This window comes from Adelges cooleyi, unplaced genomic scaffold (genome assembly GCF_023614345.1).
Source record: "Adelges cooleyi isolate 19-005CV unplaced genomic scaffold, UGA_ACOO_1.1 ACOO_flye_CR_arks_rails_tigmint_CR_PRNA_30, whole genome shotgun sequence".
Classification (NCBI taxonomy): domain Eukaryota; kingdom Metazoa; phylum Arthropoda; class Insecta; order Hemiptera; family Adelgidae; genus Adelges; species Adelges cooleyi.
In genome coordinates this window covers 7,775,186-7,798,869 of record NW_026095971.1, presented here as the reverse complement: position 1 = coordinate 7,798,869, position 23,684 = coordinate 7,775,186, and the positions used below count along the sequence as shown (strand labels likewise).

Here is a 23,684-nt window from a genome sequence, read left to right as displayed (position 1 = left end):
GAGCCATTTGGATGACAAAAGTTTTAGATCAAACACTCCAAATAAACATAAATATTAGTAATTAAATACATTAAATATATAGTATTATTTTGAGTAACTATTTTTAACGCGTTACATGATTGCATATTTTAATATTTTGTTAATGAATTCACAGACATAGTTTTTAATGTGTTATGTTACATTGTCGTTCATTAGTGAACTCTCTACTGAGAGTTTCAGTAACGTTCGCCGTTTATTATCTTGACCTTTGAATGATTTCCAACTACTTTAACTTGCTAGGTGCTACTGAGACCGTGTGGCCCAATTATTTGTAAAGATGGTTAATCTGTGGTTAATGTCCATTGAAACTCGGGCTTTGGATGTAAATAGTAATACTCTAATTATTTCACTCGGAAATAGTTTTAGTTTATAATACTTTGATACTGACAAAATGATAATGTTTAGTAATGACTACTATTGGGAGTTTAATAAAATGTATACTAAATTTCCTATTGAATATCAATTACATTTGGCACTCCTTTACAAACGATTATAAACTTTATACAATCGTTTATGTGTACATATTACATAATAGTATTATACTATGTACATGATAAGATATTATACGGCTTTTAACCGGTATTTTATTTATCAAACCATCCCCATAGACACAAGCATAACTTCGTTGAAATGAGTCTGGCCAAATTTAGCTGTAGCAGAGTGAAGAGGAATGACACCTAAATATTTTCGGTCACTTAAGTTATGATCGCTATACTGACACTCCGTTAGTGACAAAGTATGTATGTTAACCAGACCAAATACCTAATTAAACTATAAATAAGTTATAATCATAACGGCACACTATTATGTTTACACCAACGATAAAAACTGTAAGGCTGCTTACCATAAAATCATACACTGGATGTTCTGCTATTCATTGTTATATACATCTATCAATAGAGCCCCTTAAAAACGAACCTATAAATGGCAAAACCCAAATAATGGACTTTTAGAAATCACGGCCATTGAGTATATTGTGTTCTGCCCGAAACACGATTTAAGCGGTCCATCGAGTGATATTGTTCATTTAGCTTAACATAAAATAGAAAAAGTGATTCAAACGATTTCGTTTCATACACCCGAAATTCCGAAACTACAAATGTCGCTCACATCTAACGTTAGGAAAAAATCATAATTATCATTAAAACTTAATACATAGCTAATACAATAGTTACAATAGCTGCCACTAAATCGTTTTGTTCGTCTTTATCGTGTAGTTTAGTTGTTTTTCGAATTCATTTAAATTTGTTTAATTAGTTACGTACAAACTGATGCTCGTTTCCGATCTCTAAATTATATTGGTATTATGGCGACGTGTTTTGGCTCTCTGCCCTCTTGTGTTTCACCTTAGAATTACATTTTTTAGTTTACACTTGGCGATCATTTTTGTCTTTATAATTTTAGTAGGTAGTATACAGAGTTGGGCCTTATTCAGTTAATATTTTATTTAAATAATTTTTCGAATAAAAGTTGATTATTCGTAAAACCACAAAAAACCATACGAATAATAATTAAATTAACTATTATACGTGATTAATTTCATTTACTCATGACTAATTTAACTATTGGTCAAGATTAATTTTTTCAATCATGATTGATCCAACTATTACCCATAATTAACTTTTTCAATCATGACTAATTTAACTATAATTCGCGTTAAATTGTTTAATCATGGCTAATTTAATCCTACTTCAAAGTTGAAATTTGTATCCATGATTCATTTTATTTGTTATTGTATGATTAAATTAATCATGTTTTAAAAGTTAACTTTATGTGATGACTAAAATGTTTAGTCATCGAGTAAACTTTTAACTTAAATAAAAATGCCCATCTCTGGTAGTATACTCGTACATTTATCCATAATGTATCAAATTTGGATTTCTTACACCACGCACCTGCACATTCAACATACGTTTCTAAAACTGCGCCTTCGCTTTCAAATGTGCGTTTTATATAATATAATTATGTTTTTCTCAGTAGCTACATATTGGTTTCATTTTTCAAAACAACAATATTGTTATAGTAAAATATAATAACATTAGTGGTTCAACGATATTGAACATTTAATGGGTCGAGATTCAATTACGCTAGAAAATAGGAAACGGCTATCCGTACTATAGTAAAAGATAACATATAATAAGAAAATACTGTATTATAAACTTATACTCCCAAGTTTTAGTATTTAATTATAGAATTCGAAAAATGTTGATATGTTGTACAATGAACATTGTACACAGTTTAAAGATATTTATATAATATAACTCTGAGTGGCATATGTAATTTTAATCTTTTTAGCTTTAGTGCGGATCTGAGAAGGTATTGTTTTTACAATGTGTTTTTTTTTTTTGTGTCTGGACCCACGATATCTCGTAGACCGCTGAACCGATTTCTTCGTGTAGCAACTCTATAGATCAAAAATCATACCTGGAAGGTATTTTTTAAAAAATAAAAAAAGTCACCCCTTCCCCATCAAAATTGAGAAAAACATCCAAAAAAATGTACAAATTTGTCAACTTTAAATTACGATGCTCTATAACTTTTTTAAAAATAGTCGAAAAAGTTCCAAATTTATATGAATTGTTCTTCAAACATAGTACTATCTATAAACATTAACAAACCAAAAAAATATTGTAAACCCTTTCCCCTAGAAGGGATAGAATTGTTTTTCTTTATTTCACTTTTTCAAGCAAATTTTTAGAGATTTAGATCTGAAAATTAGACCGAAGGTAGATCTAAAATGGAACTATAACATATACAATTTTCTCAAAAATCTGTAGTCAATTTTTTTTTTATTAAGGATAAACCCCAAAAATCGGGTAAATTTACACTTTGGCCGTAGTCAGTTTCTAGGTTGCTATGTGCGAGTGAGTCAACAGTCAACAGGTAATGAAAATATATTTATTATATTGTTAATTACGATATATGGGTAACTATGGCAGTACATTTTTATAGACAGACGATCAACCCTTATCGTATCCACCCTGCACAAGACTAAATATTAAACTTTAAGTACATTATTGCTGGTCCCACGATATCTTCTAAACCGCTATAACTGGTTTGAATATACTATCCACAGATTCGCATCGAAGCGTTTATTTAAAAGTGATTTTATTACTTTCAGTTATAATAAAATCTGTAGGCCTTTGACCTCTCCGTCCCCACTATGCCCCGACCCTACTGTACTGGCTTTATTACTTAAATCAATCTAAAATTAATTTATTTCCTTACGTTTGAAGAAATGTATAAAATAATAAGCGAAGGTACCTTTATTATTTCATCTAATACGTATACATGTATACAAATATTCGACGATTCCCAATCAACGAGCCGCATTTTTTGTTTGAAATGTTAATGAAATGATAACACATCGATAAAATTGCGATTTCTAAACTAATCATTATTGAGGAAATTAATTTTAATAAACATGTTACAAGCGTCATTTTTTTATACGAACATCCAACGAGTTAGAGTGGCAATGTTGTTGTATAAGCGTCAATTTCAGGGTGGGTTTAAAAATGTATGATAACGTGGTAATATCGACGTTGACAATTAATGCATTAACATGTTTTCCAAATGTAAACGACGCGATCGCTTATCGATTATTAAAATAGAGCATAAGCGTTCTAGGCGCAACCACCTAAACTAATTTTATAGGTAAGTAAATTAACAATAGCGAAAAAAATGCTTCCGTGAAAACCTATAAATGTGTCACTTACATCGTTAGCTACAAAATTGAGATTTATCGTATTTTGTACAATCGCCACAGAATTGTAATATAATATATACATTAAAACGACGCGGCGTCTAGTATATGCAAAAAAGGTACATGCATGTATTCGAAAACTCACATTAACAACAGTTAACAACGTTTTAGTTCCTAGTAAAATGTAATTCATTAATCAATTTTTTGAAACAAAATAAATTTGAATAAAACAATTACTATTGTCATTATGTTAAGATGACGCCACACCAGCCATTTCAAAGGAGTAAAGTAAAAGCAATTTTTCGAAAATTATTAATTTAGAGTTTGAACTATAATGTATACTTATTAATACAGTAATGAGGATACTTTGTTAATTGCCATTTTTTTTTTGTCAGACTATCACAGTCATTTCTATAGGATAAAATAAATTTTTTTTTGCCATCAAAGCTGCTTTGCGCGGATTAATTTTTCTCAGGCTTCATACATAGTTAAAGAAAGAAATTCATACATATTATTTATGACAAAATTATCTATGTTCAATCATCTGTATTTTTTCGATGTACCTAATACAACTACCAACGCTATATCATTTTTAAAAAAGTCCTTTAATAATTAATTAATTATTCATTAACTGGTTGAAATATTAATAATAAGGCGATGGTAAAACACAGACAATGTTGTTGTCTATATTATGTAAACATTTGGTTTCTTAGTTTTGATTATAGCCTTTGTAAAATTAATCCGCGCAAGGCGGGTTTTTGAAGAAAAAAACAGGTGTGTGACGTCCTCTTAATATTTCTTTGTTTGTACACAAACTTAAATACGTTCAACTGAACCATTATATAAAATTATATCATAATGATTTAATAATTAAAAGAAAAACTTTTTAGTTTTTGCAATATTTTACACTATAATAGTAGTTATTACATATATAAAAATAACTTCAAACTATTTTTTATCAACATTTTTTATTTGAATATTATTTTTCTTTTCTTATATTACCTTTCAGTGGATAGTTTGTTTTTAAAGCCTGGTTCTGAGTATTTAATTCTGGACACTTTTCTATTAAAAAATGTCTATCAAAAGTGTTTTTTTTTTCTTTTAATTTTTCTTTAACACGATATTTGTTTGTTATTTTTGTTACTACGTTGTATTATCTATATCTAGTGACAATACACGTTTCATGAGAGTGCTTTAGGTTAATGCACGGCCCATTTGTTGAGTCGTAATGGCGGAAACGGGACAATAATGTAATAGTATATACACTATTGGCACTTCTAATTTGATTCTCGGGCTTTGTGTTGACGGAATTTAATTTTAAGTGCTATCCGTGTTTGTCCGTACCTTTAAAAAGAAGTTTAGTTTATTGCATTTTATAGTGTTATTTGACGTAAAAAAAAAAAGAATTAAGTGCTTGTAAAGAATCCAAAAGTCATTCATCTGGTAGACGTGTCACCGTTTTTATTGGTTGCATTTATCTTTTGCTTTTAATAAAAAAATATTTCTACTAATTCAATGGTCCGATGAATCTGGACAAAAGGAAATATATTTTCATCGAGGCCATCCGACAGATGTGATTTTTGGAACACTTCAACAATGTAAGATTCGCACTAATTACTCAAACTCAAGTCACAATATTTTTGTATCAATAGCTGTTATCGGTAATGAATAATAATATGAAAGCTAATCGGCAAACGTTGTGCTTCTATTAAGTTTGACGTGTGTGAAACTTCTACAGCAAATACATTAGCCTAAAAGGATACCTACATAATATAAATTATTGTATGCAACTTTATTCATGCAAATGACGATGGCAGAACGCTACATAAATTGAATGAAGGTATAAAATACTCAATATATTGACGCAAGGGATAATGATCTATGTGGTTCTTTAATTTTTTCAAGATATTCTTAACAGCTATTGAATTTATGTATATGAACTAATCTCATAGATAGGAAATCGTTTACCTAAGGTATTTTATTAATGAAGCTAAATTAAAAAAAAGTTTATTCCTACAAAAGAAGTGTATCAAAAAGGCTTTTAATATATATTTGTCACACACAATTCAGCATTCAAATTTGATATGCCATGATTTCCATCAAAATGGTTTTATCTAAATACTTTAAAATTATTTTATAGCTTTGCTTAACTTAACTCAAAAATCAACAACATTATATATATAACAATACAAAATAATGTAAGTTTCCACTAATTTCCGTTGTAGGTCTGGGAAAGTTATTGGTGTCTGAATGTCCGAGTTCAGAATTTTCCAAAGAAAGTTTGAACATTTTATTTGTCCTGTTTTGGTTAAGATGTAAATTGTACTACCAAGCTTTCTTTTGCTTTGAATAAAAATGTAAAAACCAAAACAGTATTTGTTATGTTATAATTAAATTATTTAAAAATAGAGTATTAAATTTTATAAGGATTTCAATTAAAATCATTATTAATATCTAATGCGATCATTATTACAATTTTTAAAATATTCACGGAGTATAAAAAAATGTTTTAAAAGACTAAATTGGAAAAATAAATCTAAAAATTTAATCTGTATTAATCCTAAAAAGAATTATGCAAAACTGGTTATCGACAATTTTAATGAAAGTAGTACATAACTTTGCCAGTTTGTATATATTTGAATGTAAATTATAAGAAATCTGGCCTCTAGTATTATGGGTGAATTACATTTTTTAAGAGAAGGATATAATGCAGACTGCAGTTTAATATTATTTGTATCTACGCGCATTACTCAACCATATTGCCCATCCTATTTTTACATTGAATGGTAATGACCCTGAAAATAATAGTTCAAAATTTGTTATCGATTGGTCAGAATTTTCATTAAATCATTCGTAATATAAAAAGTTAAAAAAATATTTCCGTTATAGATTAATCTTCAAAATGTGTTTGGGCTCTGAATTTTATCAGACTAGGTAAGTATTTAAGAATTTAATATTATTTTAAAAATATAACCATAAATTAAAAAAAAAAACTACAAAAATGTAATTATTTTTCGGGAAGTTTAGTATTTGCTGTCAAATTGATCATCCTGTTAAATTTATTAGTGGCTAGAAATCCTGATTACGACATGGATAGAATATAATCGGTGTTTTTTGTAAGTACTTCAGGCAGAATCTTTTTGAATTTTAACAGGAGTATTTTTAACCCTAAAACGATAAAGTTGCCATACGAAGTACTTATATACTACATGCATAAAATTAAATAATACGCAAAATTCAAATTAAATATTTACTCAAGTTCAAAAGCTGTGCTCGCGGCACATCACGAAAACGCTTGTGGTACTTTAGTTATTGTATAACGGCACAAGCAACGGTTGTAAACTGATGTTAAAATTCAATCATATTACTTGCCTTTATATTAATAATGATATTATTTACCAGCATTTAACCGGGATTTCACTTTCAGTAAAAATACAAATTTAATATGTTCAAATTTTCATCTTGCGTATGATGTGTATACATATATAATATACCTACGTAAAATTATTAAGTTGCGGGTTCAAGATGTAGTAAAATGTAAATTATACAAATTTAATAATTTTATTATTTAATAATGTATATTATTAAATAATGTGCAGGCGCGTGGCGGAGTGAGGTAAGGCGGCAGTGTGTCAACGCACGGTCGCCGGTTCGAATCTCGGCCACTGGCTGTTTGTTCCACCGGGCGGGCAACTGTCTGGGGAAAAAATGGCCACCTGCACCTCTCTTTGGGGCCAACTTGGTTGGTAGCGTTAGGTCGGCAGCCGGCTCTAAGCCCAAAAATGCCAAATCTAAACCGTCTAAGCCCCGATTGGCGGGAATAACGGACGTTAAACGTAAGAGAGATATTATTAAATAATGTGTGCATAATAATGATTCATTGTTTAAAAATACTTACTGTTTTCTGATTTTTGAATAAAGCAGCTGCACGTTTATTATTGCAAAAGCATTAATATATTTCCGGCTATTACTAGTGATTTAATTGTAGTATACAGCCAAATATATGTAGTCAGCAGAGTAAAAGTTGGTCGTGAAAACGGTTTATCCGATCCTTCGTTATTTGGCAGCATTATGCTAAAACAAATCTTATACTTTATGCATTGTTATACGATAAGATACTCTGTACTACATTAATGTTTAATGAATAGTATTAGTTACTCTTGTGCGATAATGAAAACTCGTTGTAAATAGTACAACACAAGCGATCTCGCAGCACCATTTTGCTGTAATATGTTAAAGACGATTATCGTAGTAGACAAAAAAATAATACGTATAAACAAGGTGATTTTTTTTTTAAAGTGATTCACTCAATATCTCATATAATTAATTTTTTTATTTCTGTGGTGTTTTTCTACAACGTGTTCTCAATGTTTTACAAATTTTAAGTGTTTTCTACCTCCTAAGTTAATTAGTTTTGTATCAACTTTTGAAAATTAAATAGTAACACACATATTTTACTAACTTTTTAAATTAAGCAAAATTTGACTGGTCGATAACCTGTTTTGAGACATTAATGTTATTAAAGTTTAAGAGTTAGGACGGGAGGGAAAGTGCGGCTGAGTAATGCGTGCGAATAAAAATAATACTACACTCCACTCTACGTCCTAAACTTAAAACTTTAAAAATAATTATCCAAAACTGGTTTTTGACCAGTCAAAATGTCTAGTTGACTAATCTTTTTTTAAAATATGTACATAGGGTGACCATTTTATCGCGAACCAATTAATAAAATTATCTCTTAGTATATTACCATTTAAGTTTCAAAAGTTAATATAAAAATAGTTAATTTGGAAGGAGGTTGAAACATAAAAGTTTATGGAAAATTGGATTCACGGCAAGTAGTTCGAATTTGTCAAGTATAAATAATAGTAACGAAAATTATCATGACAATTTCTAAAGTATTTGTATTTACAACAGAAAAATAAAAGTTTTATTTTTACAATAAATCCCACAGGCATTAAAATAATAATGATTGTTATTCAACGTTCCAATTGCCTAAATAAAAAAATAAGCAAATCAGCAGTTTGTTTGATTATTATTTAAATAAACTAGTTTTTTTATCATTTAACATATTTCATGGCGTTTATTATTTTTTTTTTATTCTAAAAGAAGCGTTTTAGTCAAATTATATTTTTGTTTATTCTTTTATGCATTTTTTGTTAATATTCAATAAATAATAGTTAAATTAATGTACACATAATAAAATAAACAAAAAAGCGAACACTAATTTAAACAGTAACGTAGTAAATCATGTTAATTATTATTTTATTAAAAACGTCTAAATATTATTTTAAAGCGCCGGTTGATTTAGTCATTGGCTCTTGATAGCTTTATACTGTGTTAAAATTATTCTTATCTTAAAAACACGTAAGGATGTATTAAAAAAGAGAATAAAGATCAAAAGGAGATTAAATATGATGTACGGATGCGTAACACGAAGAGAAGAAGGAAATTATAATCCCTTCCGAAATTGTATTTCTTTAGTTAATATTGAACTTTATTTATTTACCTGTGCATCAGAGACGTACCGAAGAGCATCTTAACCCGTCCCTAAAAATAAATCCATGTACTGCTCACTCTGTGCATTATGTATAAGCATAATACGTGTATATATTTATTGTAATGAAGTTACCTTTCGAAGTCTTTCAAGCTTTCATATAATTTAAGTAAAATAAGCTATATTTGACGGTTATGTTAGTTTGGTTTCCGAAATATTTAGGAGTCTGAAGGAGTTTTGAAAGATCTGAGAGTTTTCTTTAACCCCTTCATAGCTACGCTTATGGTGACAATGGTAGTGGAAATATATATGAGAAAAATAATTGTGCCCTATCCTTAAAAGGTTTAGTTTCATAAAAATTGGTTAAATTGTACCATAAAAAAGGAAGAATAAATATATTATTGTTTTTTTAAACTTCATTTAGCGTATAATAGTAGTATTAATTAAAGTATTAATTAGGCGTAGTATTAATTTAAAAAATTAAATTGTGCAGTAGATTTTGTATATCCTTGTAAAACGATTTTATAGTTATTTTTTTAGAATTTTTTTACGTACACCAAATTAAAATTGCTTCGGCTTCTAGTAGTGAGTACGCTATTTTTAAATCACAAAGCTGAGAAAAATAATGACATTTTTGGCTGCATTTTATTGAAGTAATACGTTATTGGTTTAAATGTAAGGAAATGAGTTCAGGAGTAATCTTCGGTTAGGTTGACAGTCGACGTCAGCGTGTTTCAACAAGTGTAATGAGGGCAAGCGCTCTAAACAGGGTCGCAGAAATCGAGGGAGATCTTTGGCTAACAGTCTGAAGTTTTTCCAGGTAAATGTCTTCGTATCGTTCCAATTATTTATTTCCCTTCGGTGAAATCGAGTCTGTAATTGGATGTTGCACGGTTTGTTATAACCGTGGAGGTATTAAAAATTATCTTCGACGATATGGCGTAATAGCAATGACTACTGGCGGTTGGTCTTAAAATCAAAAAGATAAATCTTATCGCAATTATATAGTTTATGCGATTGATGATATCCTATAAGTTTATTGTATGTAAATCTTCAAAGTGTTCGTATGAATATTCATAAATAAAGGTAAGCTCATCGTCAAATTTAAAACTAAATCTAAACTATATAACGAAGGGTGTAAAAAATTAGGTATTGGAATAAATTAAGTCAATTAAAAATACTCTTATTATATTATTGTTAATATTATCGGGGGGTGTGGCGCAGTGGACACCTCAGATGCCACGTGGCACTTGATTTTAATCTGTGTCCGTTGCTGCTTGATCCCGGATGGGTGACCACCCGGGATTTTTAGCGGCGACCCATACTATCCATACAGAAATACCATGCATCCGGCGACCGAATTGGCATAAAGTTAGCCATAGCCACTCCCGATCAATACGCCATACGCATTTATTTATTTATTGCTAATATTATTATACATGTTATTCCTGGTAATCCTGGTAATCCTCCGAGACGCTTAAAGCGCAAATGATGTGGAGACCTATTAACTGAACTGAACTGACAAAAAAATAATCACTTAAAAGTGTCATTAATGGGTGGCTTCTTTTATCATGTTTTTTTTCAAGTCATACTATTATTTTAGCCAATACTCTTATTGTACCTATTTGGAACAGATTGTGTATATATTAATAAAGAAAAAAAAATTATTATAGAATACCTTATGTATCTAAACTATCCATATGCTATTGTATATATATATATATATATATATATATATAACTCAGTTACAGTTAACATACCTATTACCGATATTTGTGTCTCAACTTACTAAAGCTTAAAATTTAGGTCGAAACGAAGAGTGGAGAGTAGGTTTATTTTTATCTGCGCACATTTCTCTACCGCACTCTACCTACCGTCCTTAATTTTAAACTTTAATAACTTCAAAAATAATTATTCAAAACTGATTATCGACCAGTCAATTTTTTCAGTAAATTATTTTTAATTTAAAAAGCTAATTAAATATAAACGTTGCTATTTAAGTTTTATACGTTAATAGAGCTCTAAAAAATACTAAAAAAGAAAAAAATTTGAATATTGTCTAATATAGTACTATAACATAAATAAAATGTTTTCCAAAAAGAATCAAAATTGCAATTACTTTAGGAGTAAACTAGTGTAGAGCGTTAAAACAATCACCCGGTATAACAGCAGAATTGATCATAGGTATAAGGTGTCAGTAGATAAGGTAAGTTGAGTAAAAAAATTGAATTGGTAGGATATTTTATTAGCAAAAAATCGACTACATTGTCGAAACATTAAACAACACTTTTATATTTTTACATAGCTACCATTTACATTGAGCTAACGAAGCGTTTTGGTTGGGATTGGTATAATACCTTATAGTTCTGCTTACTTATGTGCTATTGTTGTAATACTATTGTTAGCGTATAAAGATTAATAGTTATTAATCTATTTGGTTTCACTTTTAAATATTCATAAATAAAGGTAAATAAAACTCGGGGATTCGAAACGAAACTTTATATTGATTTTTTGCACGGGGATTTTCCGAAACAGTTTTAAGTTAAATGTAAAAGTTTTTAAGCGGGTTTCCTTAAGGTCGAGATACACGAGGTGTATTGCTATACTTTATGTGGTATTATATCGGTATTTATGCATGTTTTACTATTACGGAATACCTATTCTTTTGGCGTCACCACATCGGATTCATAAATTATGGGATCGAGGTGTTCGGGAATATTTTTCGAGATGTTTATTTACACGAAAAAACGTATATTATGAATAGTTCTTAAGCAAACATTTCGGAACGGTAATCCTGAGATCTATAGAGCTAAAACTGTTTACGCGTGCACACAGACCAGAACATTGGCGGTTATCTCTGTCGCATTCTGTTCGATTTAATTCGGCGTATATGCATTGTGGCTTATGGGATTATCGGGGTCGTTTCGAATTGTTTCTAACAGCGTGCGCGTGCACTACGACTTATAGCAGCACAACGGGACATCAGGTTGCCTAATAACAGCACTAAGGCACGGTTTGTGGAAATTGTGCATTAACTCTTGGTAGCTGGAACACGGGTTGGAACGATCAGAAGACTTGTGTATGATACAAATTACGAGTCATCGCAGTACACTTAACGCGTAGGCACATTTTTAGTTATGTTATCGCGGATTTATAAAGTATAATATATTAAAAATAACGAGTGAGCTGAGTAGTGGGTAGAAAAATGCAAATAAGATTTTTCTTACTTCAGGTTTCAGGTGTAGAATCCTTTTCGGGTATCCAAGGTTCTTAAACAGCTGGTTTCATATTCGTTTTGGCTCCAAGTAAATTAAGCCCCGGAACCTTAAAAAGGCGTCGCACTGGTGATTTTCAGTGGTAAAAACATGTTTACGCCAACTGAAAATAACTCGCTACATTTTGGGTTTAGAGTAAAAGCACCCATTATAAAATTAAAAGAAAACAATATTCTAGAGACCACGGTGCTTTTTTTAAAAAAAATTATTTTTCGAAAAGTTACAGTCATTTAAAAATGTTAAAATAGTCGTTATTTCAAAACGATGTACTTCGCATTATACTTCGCATTATAAATAATAATTCATTGTAAATAATAAAAAAACCGCACCGTGGTTCTCCTCGGAATATTGTTTTCTTAAATTTTATAATGGGTGCTTTTATTCTAAAACTAAAATTAAGCGAGTTATTTTCAGTCTGCTTAAACATGTAGAAATGAAAAAACATTTTTAAATCGCTTTCAAGGATGCTGTGATAGTCCGAAAAATAAATTAACTACCAAAATAGAGTCTAGTTACTATATATTAATTAATAATTAAACGTGCAATAAATAATATAACAATTGGTTTTAAAATATTTATATTGAAATGCGGGGCACAGATTAAGAACCAACATAATTATGTAATGTATGGCGACAGTTATTGTATATCAAAGACAGTCCATCTCGCTTTAACTACATTTTTTAGAAAAAACTATGAAAAAATAAATATATAAAGATTAACAATATTTATATATTATTTGATGAATAATATTGTAAGGTGGGGTGTTTTCAATTACAGATGTGTACCTACCAAGATACTTAATATTTTCTAACTTTTTTCATTAAAAAAGTGCATAATTAAGTACATTGACTCAGGCGAAGGCGTGGATTATTGTTTTATTTGTTTTAACATTTCTTTTGGTTTTTGTAAAACAATATTATAATACAGTTTTGCAATAGAAGATGTCGTTTGGTTTTCTTTTCTTGTGGGCGACGAAAAGTAATTATAGTTGTATAACATACAATGTAGATTCTTATTTACAACTTTCATGTTTTTTGTAGTTACAAAAATTCACAATTGTATTTATTAAATCGGTTCATACTGCATGACATTCGTTTTTTACTTCGTTTTTTTTTTTGTTAATTACAAGACAACCGAATATAGCTATGCAGCTTACAATGTTTGTAGGTTTACCAAAATTCTTCCATCGCATTGCCTGTAAAAAAAATCATTGTTAGTGCTTATTGTTATTGGAAGACGGAGGCGACAGGATAACGAAATTTACTCTAAAAATAAATGTCTAAATAAATAAAATTGTATTTTAAAATCTAGCGGCCTCTGGGACATTATATTTGTGCAAAATACGAGTAAAGAGAAAGGAACAAAATGAAATTTTACCAATATTCGTTTCTCCCACAGCTACACGTGACACCAGCACATAGTAAGTATGCGTACGTGTTTGGCCGACATTGCTGAAATTCTGGTCATGTGATAGTCGTTTAAAATGCGGCTAAGACTGTAAAACGCATTTAATTAGGATTGTTTATATATTTATTTATATATACATATATAACAGATTGCATGTAAAGGCCAATGAGCGTGTGTTAGAATTGTTTCACAATCACTATCCGGTGATAGTTTGGGCTGTATATAACCCATATCTATATCATACATAATGGTTTTCATCGACACGCAGGGCATATGACTCAAATGAAAAATACTTGGTATTTTATATTTGAAAATTTTTATACTATGTAAGTTATAACATTTTCAATAATGAAATAATAACTTGTAATATTAATTTGATAACAAAGACTTTCGGTGAAATCTAAGATAATATTAACCACAAATTATGTAATTTTAAATTTTTGATAACCAAGCGACCAAATAGATTGATTTTTTATTTTTGAGTACTGATACTATCAGCTCTAACTTGAAAACTTAATAAATCACACCAACAGACAGAAATTCATCATTACAACTATCATAGTTAATTATATTTTATCCTTTAGCTTATACGTAAAATATATATGTTCGGATTTATTATGATTTTGGCACTTATTATTATAAATAAATATAGTATAACATACTAAATAATATTTTTGTTCTCCGTGTGATCAATAATTGATGTTACCTACTATCTGTTAAGTGGCGAGTCCGGGTAAAAAAATGTATGTAATTTGATACATACTTTTACGTTATTATTTACTGCTTTGTTTTTGGGATTTTCGTTACAGATACATCGCCATCATCCATCCTTTGAGACCTCGGTTAGGGCGGAGGACAACGCTAATGATAGCTACGGGCATATGGTTGATCAGTACCGTGTTGTCCATACCGAATCTGATATTTTTCACGACTACGACCGAACAGTTCCCGAACGGCGAACAGCGGGTGATTTGTTACGCCGAGTGGCCGGACGGCATCACCACCGAAAGTTTCCAAGAATACGTGTAAGTGTATATATTATGGAATTTATATTGTTTAGCTTTGTTGGTGGTGGCTTGTGCATTTAGGGGTATTGAGTGCGCATATCGCTAACAAAACCGACCGAATTCTTGGATATCTTTTATTTGTGTAGTCCGCAAGGCTGAAGACGGACGTATGCGGACATTTTGTTTAGCACCCTGGCGTCGAATAAGGAGTCAATTTTATTTTTGGCCGTAAAAAGGTTCTGTACACCACAAAAACGTTTGTTCTGTGGCACACGTGTGCTGTTTATCATCAGTGAACGTTAATAGACTCACGCACGCCGTATAGTGCCACTATATTAAAGTAGTTTTTCGTGAAATCGCCCATTTGCATGCTACTAATTAACATATTGTAACCAGTGGAAAACTACATAATCAGGAAAACTTTAATTAAAATTGGCCGATAAGTATTTATAAACGCGACGTATTTATTTAATATTCCTACACGTTTCGATTAGTTTTAAGTCAATAATCATTTTAAATGCTGAATGCTGATAAATAATTTTTTTCGGCTTTTTTTGTTTAAAAAATTAAGCGTAATGGCTTACAAGTATACATCAATTACAAAACATTTAGAATGATTGCAAAGCACTTCATACTTTTAATAAAATGAAACACATCTTATTCATATATTTCACTGTCATTGTTTCGACACTCAGTCACGGGCTCTGTTTGCTAAACAAAAAAACGCCATCTCTCTAATATTAACTCAGCATAAAACCCCATACATCCCAGTCACGCTGAATCAACAGATGATTCAGTCAAATACCTGGGAATACACCTTGACTAACTGTTTTGGCTAGATGGACGACACTCCGAACTAGATCTAACAAGCCAACGTCTTAATATGTACGTATCTGTCGTTAAGCCGATTTGGATCTATGGTATACAGCTGTAGGGTTGGACCAGTAAGTCTAATATTGAGATTGTCTAACGTTGCCAGAACATCGTATGGTTGTTGCAACATACCTGTCAGTACAATAGGATCGACATTATCTATCGCATTTTGAAAATTGTATCGGTGCAGGATAAAATTGCCAGGTTTGCCGAAAACACGTGCAAAGCCTAGAGCTGCACACAAATACGGCTGCCATACAACTTCTAGACAACTCGTAAGATAGGTCAAACGGCGAAAGCTATTTAAATTCTAATTAAATTAAGTCTAATTAATATAGTCTTATTAAATTAAAAACGGATCTATTTCCCTGAAAGTAGAACCCCACACATATATATATATATATATATATATTTACTCCGAATCTATGTATAACTCCTTTGATATTTATTTATAAAGGATTTAAAGAAAATGGTCTTGGGCGATTAAAAAAAAAAGTCTGATCTAAACGAGATATTCTTAATTTTGGCTTAGGTGCTTTCTAATATTTTATGCCCGGGGTCAAAAAATTTTAATCCGGCTCTGATTATACACCCTCTAATCTGTGTACATCGCAGAAACGAAATTTTTGACATTCCATTAAGAAACATTTTATCCAGATATTGTAATGTTAATAATTAGTTCCGTTCTAATGTTAAATGTATCATCTGAATGGGAAAATATAATGTGCACGTGGCGAAACTTACAACGACCAACTTATTGTTGATATTAAATAAACGTTTATAATGGCTTGCAGTAATTTCCGAGTTGAGTAAATACAAACTAGTTCACACGTTTCTGTTTACATAATTATTCTCAACTATGTACGTCTGTGTAGTATTAGTGTGTTAAATTAATTTAGTCACATAACACGTGTAAACCAGTGTTGGGCGTAATCGATTACAACTATGATTAACTTAATCATTAATCATTTAATAATTTTGTAAAAGTAATCATTAATCATCAAATATATGATTACAATAATCATTCAATTGTAATTATGAAATGATTAAAAAAAAATTGTTTAACCGCTCCAGGCTTTCTCTAAAATATTTTGTGTATAAACATAATATATAGAGTATTCAATGATGATTTGACCTTTTAATCTCTTAGGAAAATTAATTTTTTTAACTGCTTTTTCTAAATATTTCGTTAGCCAACAAGTAGTTACTTTTTGGAATATAAAAATCTAAAATCGTTACAATTTATTTGTGAATTTATATAATTAATAGTTTTACTTGAAAAAACATTTTGAGTTTTAATAACGTTCATTAATCATTAACCTTTTAAATTTTTAAACGACAAAAAAATTTAATTTAAGAGCTATTTAACAAGGAATGTTTTTAGGGGGGCTAAAATTTAGTCAAGGGACTAAGCCCCCCACCCCCCTAATAGCACCACTAAGCCTAAGAAGGTTAAAACAATAAAATCATTATTCATTTCATAATTAATATAATCATGATTACAAATTAAGGAATTATGTAATTATAAATGTAATCATGCTCACAATTACATGATTACAGTAATCTAACACTATGACTACTGATTACAATTATTAATCGTAATAACTAACTGTTAATCAGATTACAATTTGCCCAACACTGGTGTAAACAAATAAAATCTTATGAAACCTTGAACATAATATTTATGCTTTAGTCATAAATAAGTTGACGCCTCAATTTTACTGAAATACATTTAAACTGTAACAAATATTTTGCTTCTCTTTTCCTATACATTCTATACGACTTTTTCATTTATGTTTCGTTAAAATAGAGGAAATTAGACAAAAGATGACAATGTTTTTCTTGGTCGCTCAACGTAAATCAATAGACATCTTTCTTTGAACTCAACTGAAAAACTGTTGTATGGTTGTCTACCTTGTATATATAGTTTTTAACCTACTTTTTGTGTACCGACAATTATTAACTTCTAATTAGTTAGTGTTTCTTTTTACTATAAACAACGTCACTTATACAATATGTGATAAACTAACAATAAAAAAAAAATTGATCGCTATCATTAAATAGTATTGTTATACTGATAAGATCATCCCGATAAATTATGTTAAATATTAGAAACGAAACTGCACTGTCATACATTTGTAAAACATATTATATTATTTTAATGAAACACAAACTTAACCTCTTATTTAATATACAACAGTCTATTATTATTTAAAAAAATGAAAATTATTTGCAATTAAGTATAACTTTTTTGTAGCTTCTCGTATAGCTCGGGAACATATTTATACGTTTTAAGTATAATAAATAAGTTAAAACTGCTATTGACCAACAAATGTTTTTAAAACTATTACATGATATAATTGTAAAGACTTCAAATATTTAACAACAAAATAAATAACGGAATACTATAACGTTTATCTTAGTGTTAAACTAGGTAATGCGACCGAAATAATATGTGAAAACCTGATAGCCTTGGATAAGGAGTTTGCTCTTTCATTAACAATGAAAAGTAGGTCTGTTTTCTTATTGGTCAATTTTTATGTCTCTATTTTCAACATTATTTGTTATATGAAAATAGTCTAGATATCTGTTTTTTGTCGCTTGTCATATGAAGACCACTAGGCAAAAACGATTAAACCCACATGGTGGTCGAAACTGAGTAAGGTTGGCAGAAACTCCCCAAGACCTTGTAGTTTCAGTAGATACTGACTCTCATGTGAAAACGATGGTTTCTCGCCACAATCGGGCTGTAAAGTCCTACACCACAATACAAAAACTCTGAGACTGCAACTTTGAAAATCGTTTTTCTCAGTTTGAGAAAAATGAGGGTCCCGTCGTTTTTGCCTTGTGGGCTTCATATAAAGTTGGTGGCAGCGCCGTCGGCTTACCACAATATACTACAATCTACATGTATATGTGCTTGAGATTTGTTTACTTCAATCGAAAAAATACATAAATTATTACATAGCGCAGGCTGTATACACCACTATACAGTTGTATACTATATGCCGTATTGGTTATGCGTTATTTAAATCTAAAATGTGATCTTAGTTATATAATTACATGAATGTTTTATAAGATTGTATTCTATAATATATATTACAGTTATTTGCTTTCAATGCGAAATTATCTTAACTATCTATAAAAATAATTTAAACTTACTATATTTGTATACCGTGTACAATATAACAAAAAAGGTTATTTTACCACTTACAACTTTTGTAGAAAAATTGGAAAATACATAGCATAAACATCTAAAGGTCATGACTTGAACGGAAACGTTTTAAAATAATTGAGAGCAATAAAAATAACTAGACAAGAAGACTCAATATGAAATTAATGTAGTTTGTCTTTTTGTTGTAAAGTAAACGGATAGATAAATGTTTCGATGTTTTCTTTGGCAGTACTAGAACGTTTTGGAAGTGTTCCAAAGTACAAAAAGAAAACAAAATATCAATGTTATCTAACCTCGTTTTAAAATTACACTATTATTTAGCGTTTTAGACTATTTTAAACAAAATCTAAACTATTCCAAACCGTTTTATTGTATATTGACTATGATACGTACTCAATTTACAGTTAATTACCTATACATAAATACGAGTACAATTTGCAAAAGAATATTTAGTAATTACCCTTACAGTGTTTTATCTATTTATTTAGTATTTGGTTGTTCAATCTTTTTGTACTCTTATATGATTCCATACTTTACCTAAACATCTTTTCTCGGTAAAATAAAGAATTACACTACTAAAATTCAAACTATAAAATGTTCGATACAATGTAACAATTTGCTTATTATGCCTCGTAGCATAGATTGTAAATATTCTTTAAATAAAAAAAAATGAATGACTACATTAATTTATTCAACCTTTTCTCTTACAAATTATATCAAAATAAAAGAATAACATGGGATAAAATATGAATATTTAGCCAAATCTCATTATAAGTTAAATAAAATTTAAATTCACAAAAAATAGACATTTTTAAAGTTTTTTTTCGAAAAAAACTAGACTGTTCTATACTATTTCTTTCATAATTAAAGTAAAATTATCCAAGAATAACTAATTGCCAAACAATTAGCTAAAAACCATTTAAAACCTTTATACCACACAATACAAAATATCCATTTTACTAAGCTGTACGTTTTTCTCATTGACATTATTAAAATTACTTAATCAATATAAACTCTCTTTGTGTGAAATCACTTATTTATTTAGAGAAGATTGTATTAAATGTATTTTTCTATTAAAAAACCATTTGGATTTCATTAGACAACATCAATAGCCCCACAGAAAGTCGCTTAGTTCGAGTAGTTGCGCATCTTAAAACCTGTGAGTTTTCTTAATTCCTTTGCATTTTAATAATATTAAACTAAGATCAGCTAAAATTAAATAAAATAAACTCTTTGCCCTTTGGGCGTTAATAAAAAAAAAAAAAAAAAAAATTCAAAATCATCTATAAAATATTTTATAAATTAAAAAAAAGTTGTTAAGGTTTCTTTTGCTTCGGAAGCTGCTTAAATAAAATCGTCTGTTTTAAAATTAATGTTTTAAGATAAAAATAAGACATTCAAATATTAAATTATAATTACCTTATAATATTTTTGATTACTTTACCTTATTATGAAGTAGTAGGTTAAAAATATAGATTTCTAAGTTTGTCTTTTGAAGATTTTTTACACCGTGATAGAACATTTTCATTCTTAAATCGCAAAGAATCTATTTGGCATGCTTTTTACTCAATTAACAATCCACGATAACAATATTTGTGTTACGAATATAATTATACAAACCCGCAGACATATTCTAAGATTAAATTAAAAAAGATAACTCTATTAGTTTGTTTGTTATTTTTAAGATTCAAATTATGTGAGTAATATTTTTAATTTGGCGTCGAAATTTCATAAAAATATGAATAGGACAAAAATGTTGCCATAACGCTGTAGAGTTGTTCTTCATTTGAACTAACAATCCTCGCTACCCTTAAGTTAAAATGCATGTGACAGTAAACCTATGTAGAAATTATTATTCTAATATTATCTAAATAGATTGGCAATTAGGATATACAAAGCAATTATGTATAAACTCCAATTAAATTAAATAATATTAATGGTACAACTCATTTTCTTACGTTCTTGGCCTATATACTATAAACAAAACATTGTATTTCATGATTGGCGAGCTTCCATTAATCGCGAAGCCATAACATCAATTTAAGTTATCGAGACGTAAAATAAAGGATCTCACGCTTCACTAATAAGACAGTAATATTAAATTTCTTAACCATAAATGGATTTTAGCATCACCACGATTCGATGAATCTTCAGGCAGCACAAATACATAATATTGATATGTGAAAATAATTTAACTATAGTACAGACAATAATAATAATAATAATTTTTGAATATTTATTGCTGGTTCAAAAATATCAAAAACACAAATACTGTTACAAAAACTGTCCTTTCATTAAAATCTTTACACTTAACGTTTTTATAAAAATATTAATTTTCAATTTATTATATCACCATTTCTCCATAAACGTGTTCCTTTGAAATTACTTTAATGATGTAACTAGTCGGCTGTGATTCGTATCCACAGTCACATGCTTCAAAATCACGCAGTCCCCATTTAAACATTATGTGACCACTTCTATCATGGCCTGTTCTAATGCGGTTTAGCGTAGTCCAAATTTTCCTTATAAGTTGATATAAGAATAGGACAACTGGGACAACCCCTTTTTCTGTATGTCACATCGAAATTTGTTGTTACTATTTCATTGCTTATTCGACTAAATTTTGACTGTAGTTTTTTCCAACTAATAGGCAATATCTCTTTAGTATTACAAAAATTTCAATTTTAATCCAGCATCACGGTCGTAGTTTAGTGCTAAGTGAAATAAAAAAAAAAATTAGGAGCAATCACCATGAGTATATTTACAGGAAGTATTTATCCAGTGCAATTTTCAATCAGTTAGTTCAAACACTCTATATGTTTAACTAATGGAACAATTAAAATGAAATTTACATAATATAATCGAAATGCTATATAGATTTGTCTTTTGTTTGCACTATTTAATTTAATTTTACACTATTGTGTTTGTCTATTATAATTCGTTAATAGATAAGTACTACTGCTGTTTATATTTATTTAAGTATTTGGTATTTTCATTTAACGGCGTATAAATATTATACCGATGTTCTAAAAAGAGGCTGTATGTAACCTGACAAGCGGCACGTCAGGTCACATGTAATTAATGAATATGGTTATTAAGATTTATAAGAAAATAAATACCAAGTGGGCTAAGACATAAGGGTCAGATAAATATTTGGTCTATAAAGTTGAAAAAAATTAGTTTCTTGAAACAAAAATCGAAATCTACTAATGGTAGAATCGTATAATAAAAAAAAAAACAAGAAGTTACGTTAAATAAAAAATAAGTGATATCACAACAAAAACATTTCGCAAATGAAGTTAACCATAAAAAGAAACATTTAAGTTGGAAAAGTTCTCAGAGATTAAAAAAAAAACTCCAAAATTACATATTTCAATTTGCTTTACTGCTGACAAACGTAAGGTACAAGTACAAGGACTAGTACAAGTCAATGGAAATAATTGTATAGTTTGTAACACTAAGTTCACTTGTACTAACGCAAATAATTAACACAGCTTTTGTTGAATCTAACTACTAATATTACTAACTTCATCATAAATTCATTATTTACTCAAATATCGGTGAAAATGTATGAAGTTACACTCAGTAAAGTGCCCGAAGATTCCCAATGATATTAGCCCATTATACTTGTATTGTTTGTCATAATAACAAGTGGAATAGATGTAATGATACCAAATGGTCAAATTGTAACGACGACCTCTAAGAGGTAAATATGTATATATATATATATATATATATATATATATATATATACATATATATATATAGTTATGTATAAAATATGAACCATAAATAAATTAAAATACAACATTTTACGATTTTAATAAACAAATTAAAAATCAATGATTAATTAATTAACGATATCCAAACAAAAACACTTCATAAATATTTCGGTTCTATATAAATAATATTATTTAGTAAAATAAAATTATATATGATATTACTTAGCCATTTAATTGATATAACAATTTTTCCAACTTAAAAACTTGTTTTATTTAGCGATACACGGAGTTCACGAAGTCTTTTTGTTGGTATAATATAAATACCTAAGACTTTTGTATTTATTTATTTAAGCCAATGGTAAGCACGTTTAGTTATTTTACTTCTTATTCCGTTAAGTTTCCTTAAGATAACATTCGCGCGCGCTCCCTTTCGTTGCTTTCTAAATTAAATTTAATTAATTTATATTTTGTGTGGCGCAAACTATTTTTCATGCTAAGCATTACGCCTAGACATTTTAAGCGGACAATGTCAACTCAAAGTGTTAATAAGATATGACGAATTATTAAATGCAATTTTATTTTGGACATTACTCGGATGTAATGACATAATATATATCATGTATACACAGCTTACAGTATTATCAACATATTTGATTTATAGCTAATTTATAAAATAACAAAATAATATTTAAAAAATACCCTTTATCACAAAACAATGTTACACTATTCAATAGTAGCGTGTGCGCGTATTTCGGTAGCAATATCATCAGCACTCACAACAGACTGAGAACGATTACGAGCTAACATCTACCTCTATACACCAGCACTTATCTATTATACAGGAAGTGGTGACTCACCGTCACTTAAGTGTTTTTACAAATGCTCAATATATTAGACCTAATTTAGCAAAATTTGTTTTATTGTTTAACATTCCTATGTTGCCTCCCTTGTATTAAATTTGTTAGGATTAATTAAATTTTCAGCAA

The 23,684-nt window shown here is 29.2% G+C and overlaps 1 protein-coding gene across 3 annotated transcripts in view; it reads left to right on the top strand.

Moving 5' to 3' along the window:
* The window catches only part of LOC126838729 (tachykinin-like peptides receptor 99D), a 144,637-nt gene that overhangs the window by 66,975 nt on the left and 53,978 nt on the right, over positions 1-23,684 (top strand). For all 3 annotated transcript variants that reach the window (XM_050573387.1, XM_050573389.1, XM_050573388.1), the window contains one exon: positions 14,731-14,946. In XM_050573387.1, the coding sequence (XP_050429344.1) occupies positions 14,731-14,946 (216 nt within the window). The remainder of the gene's footprint in view (positions 1-14,730; positions 14,947-23,684) is intronic.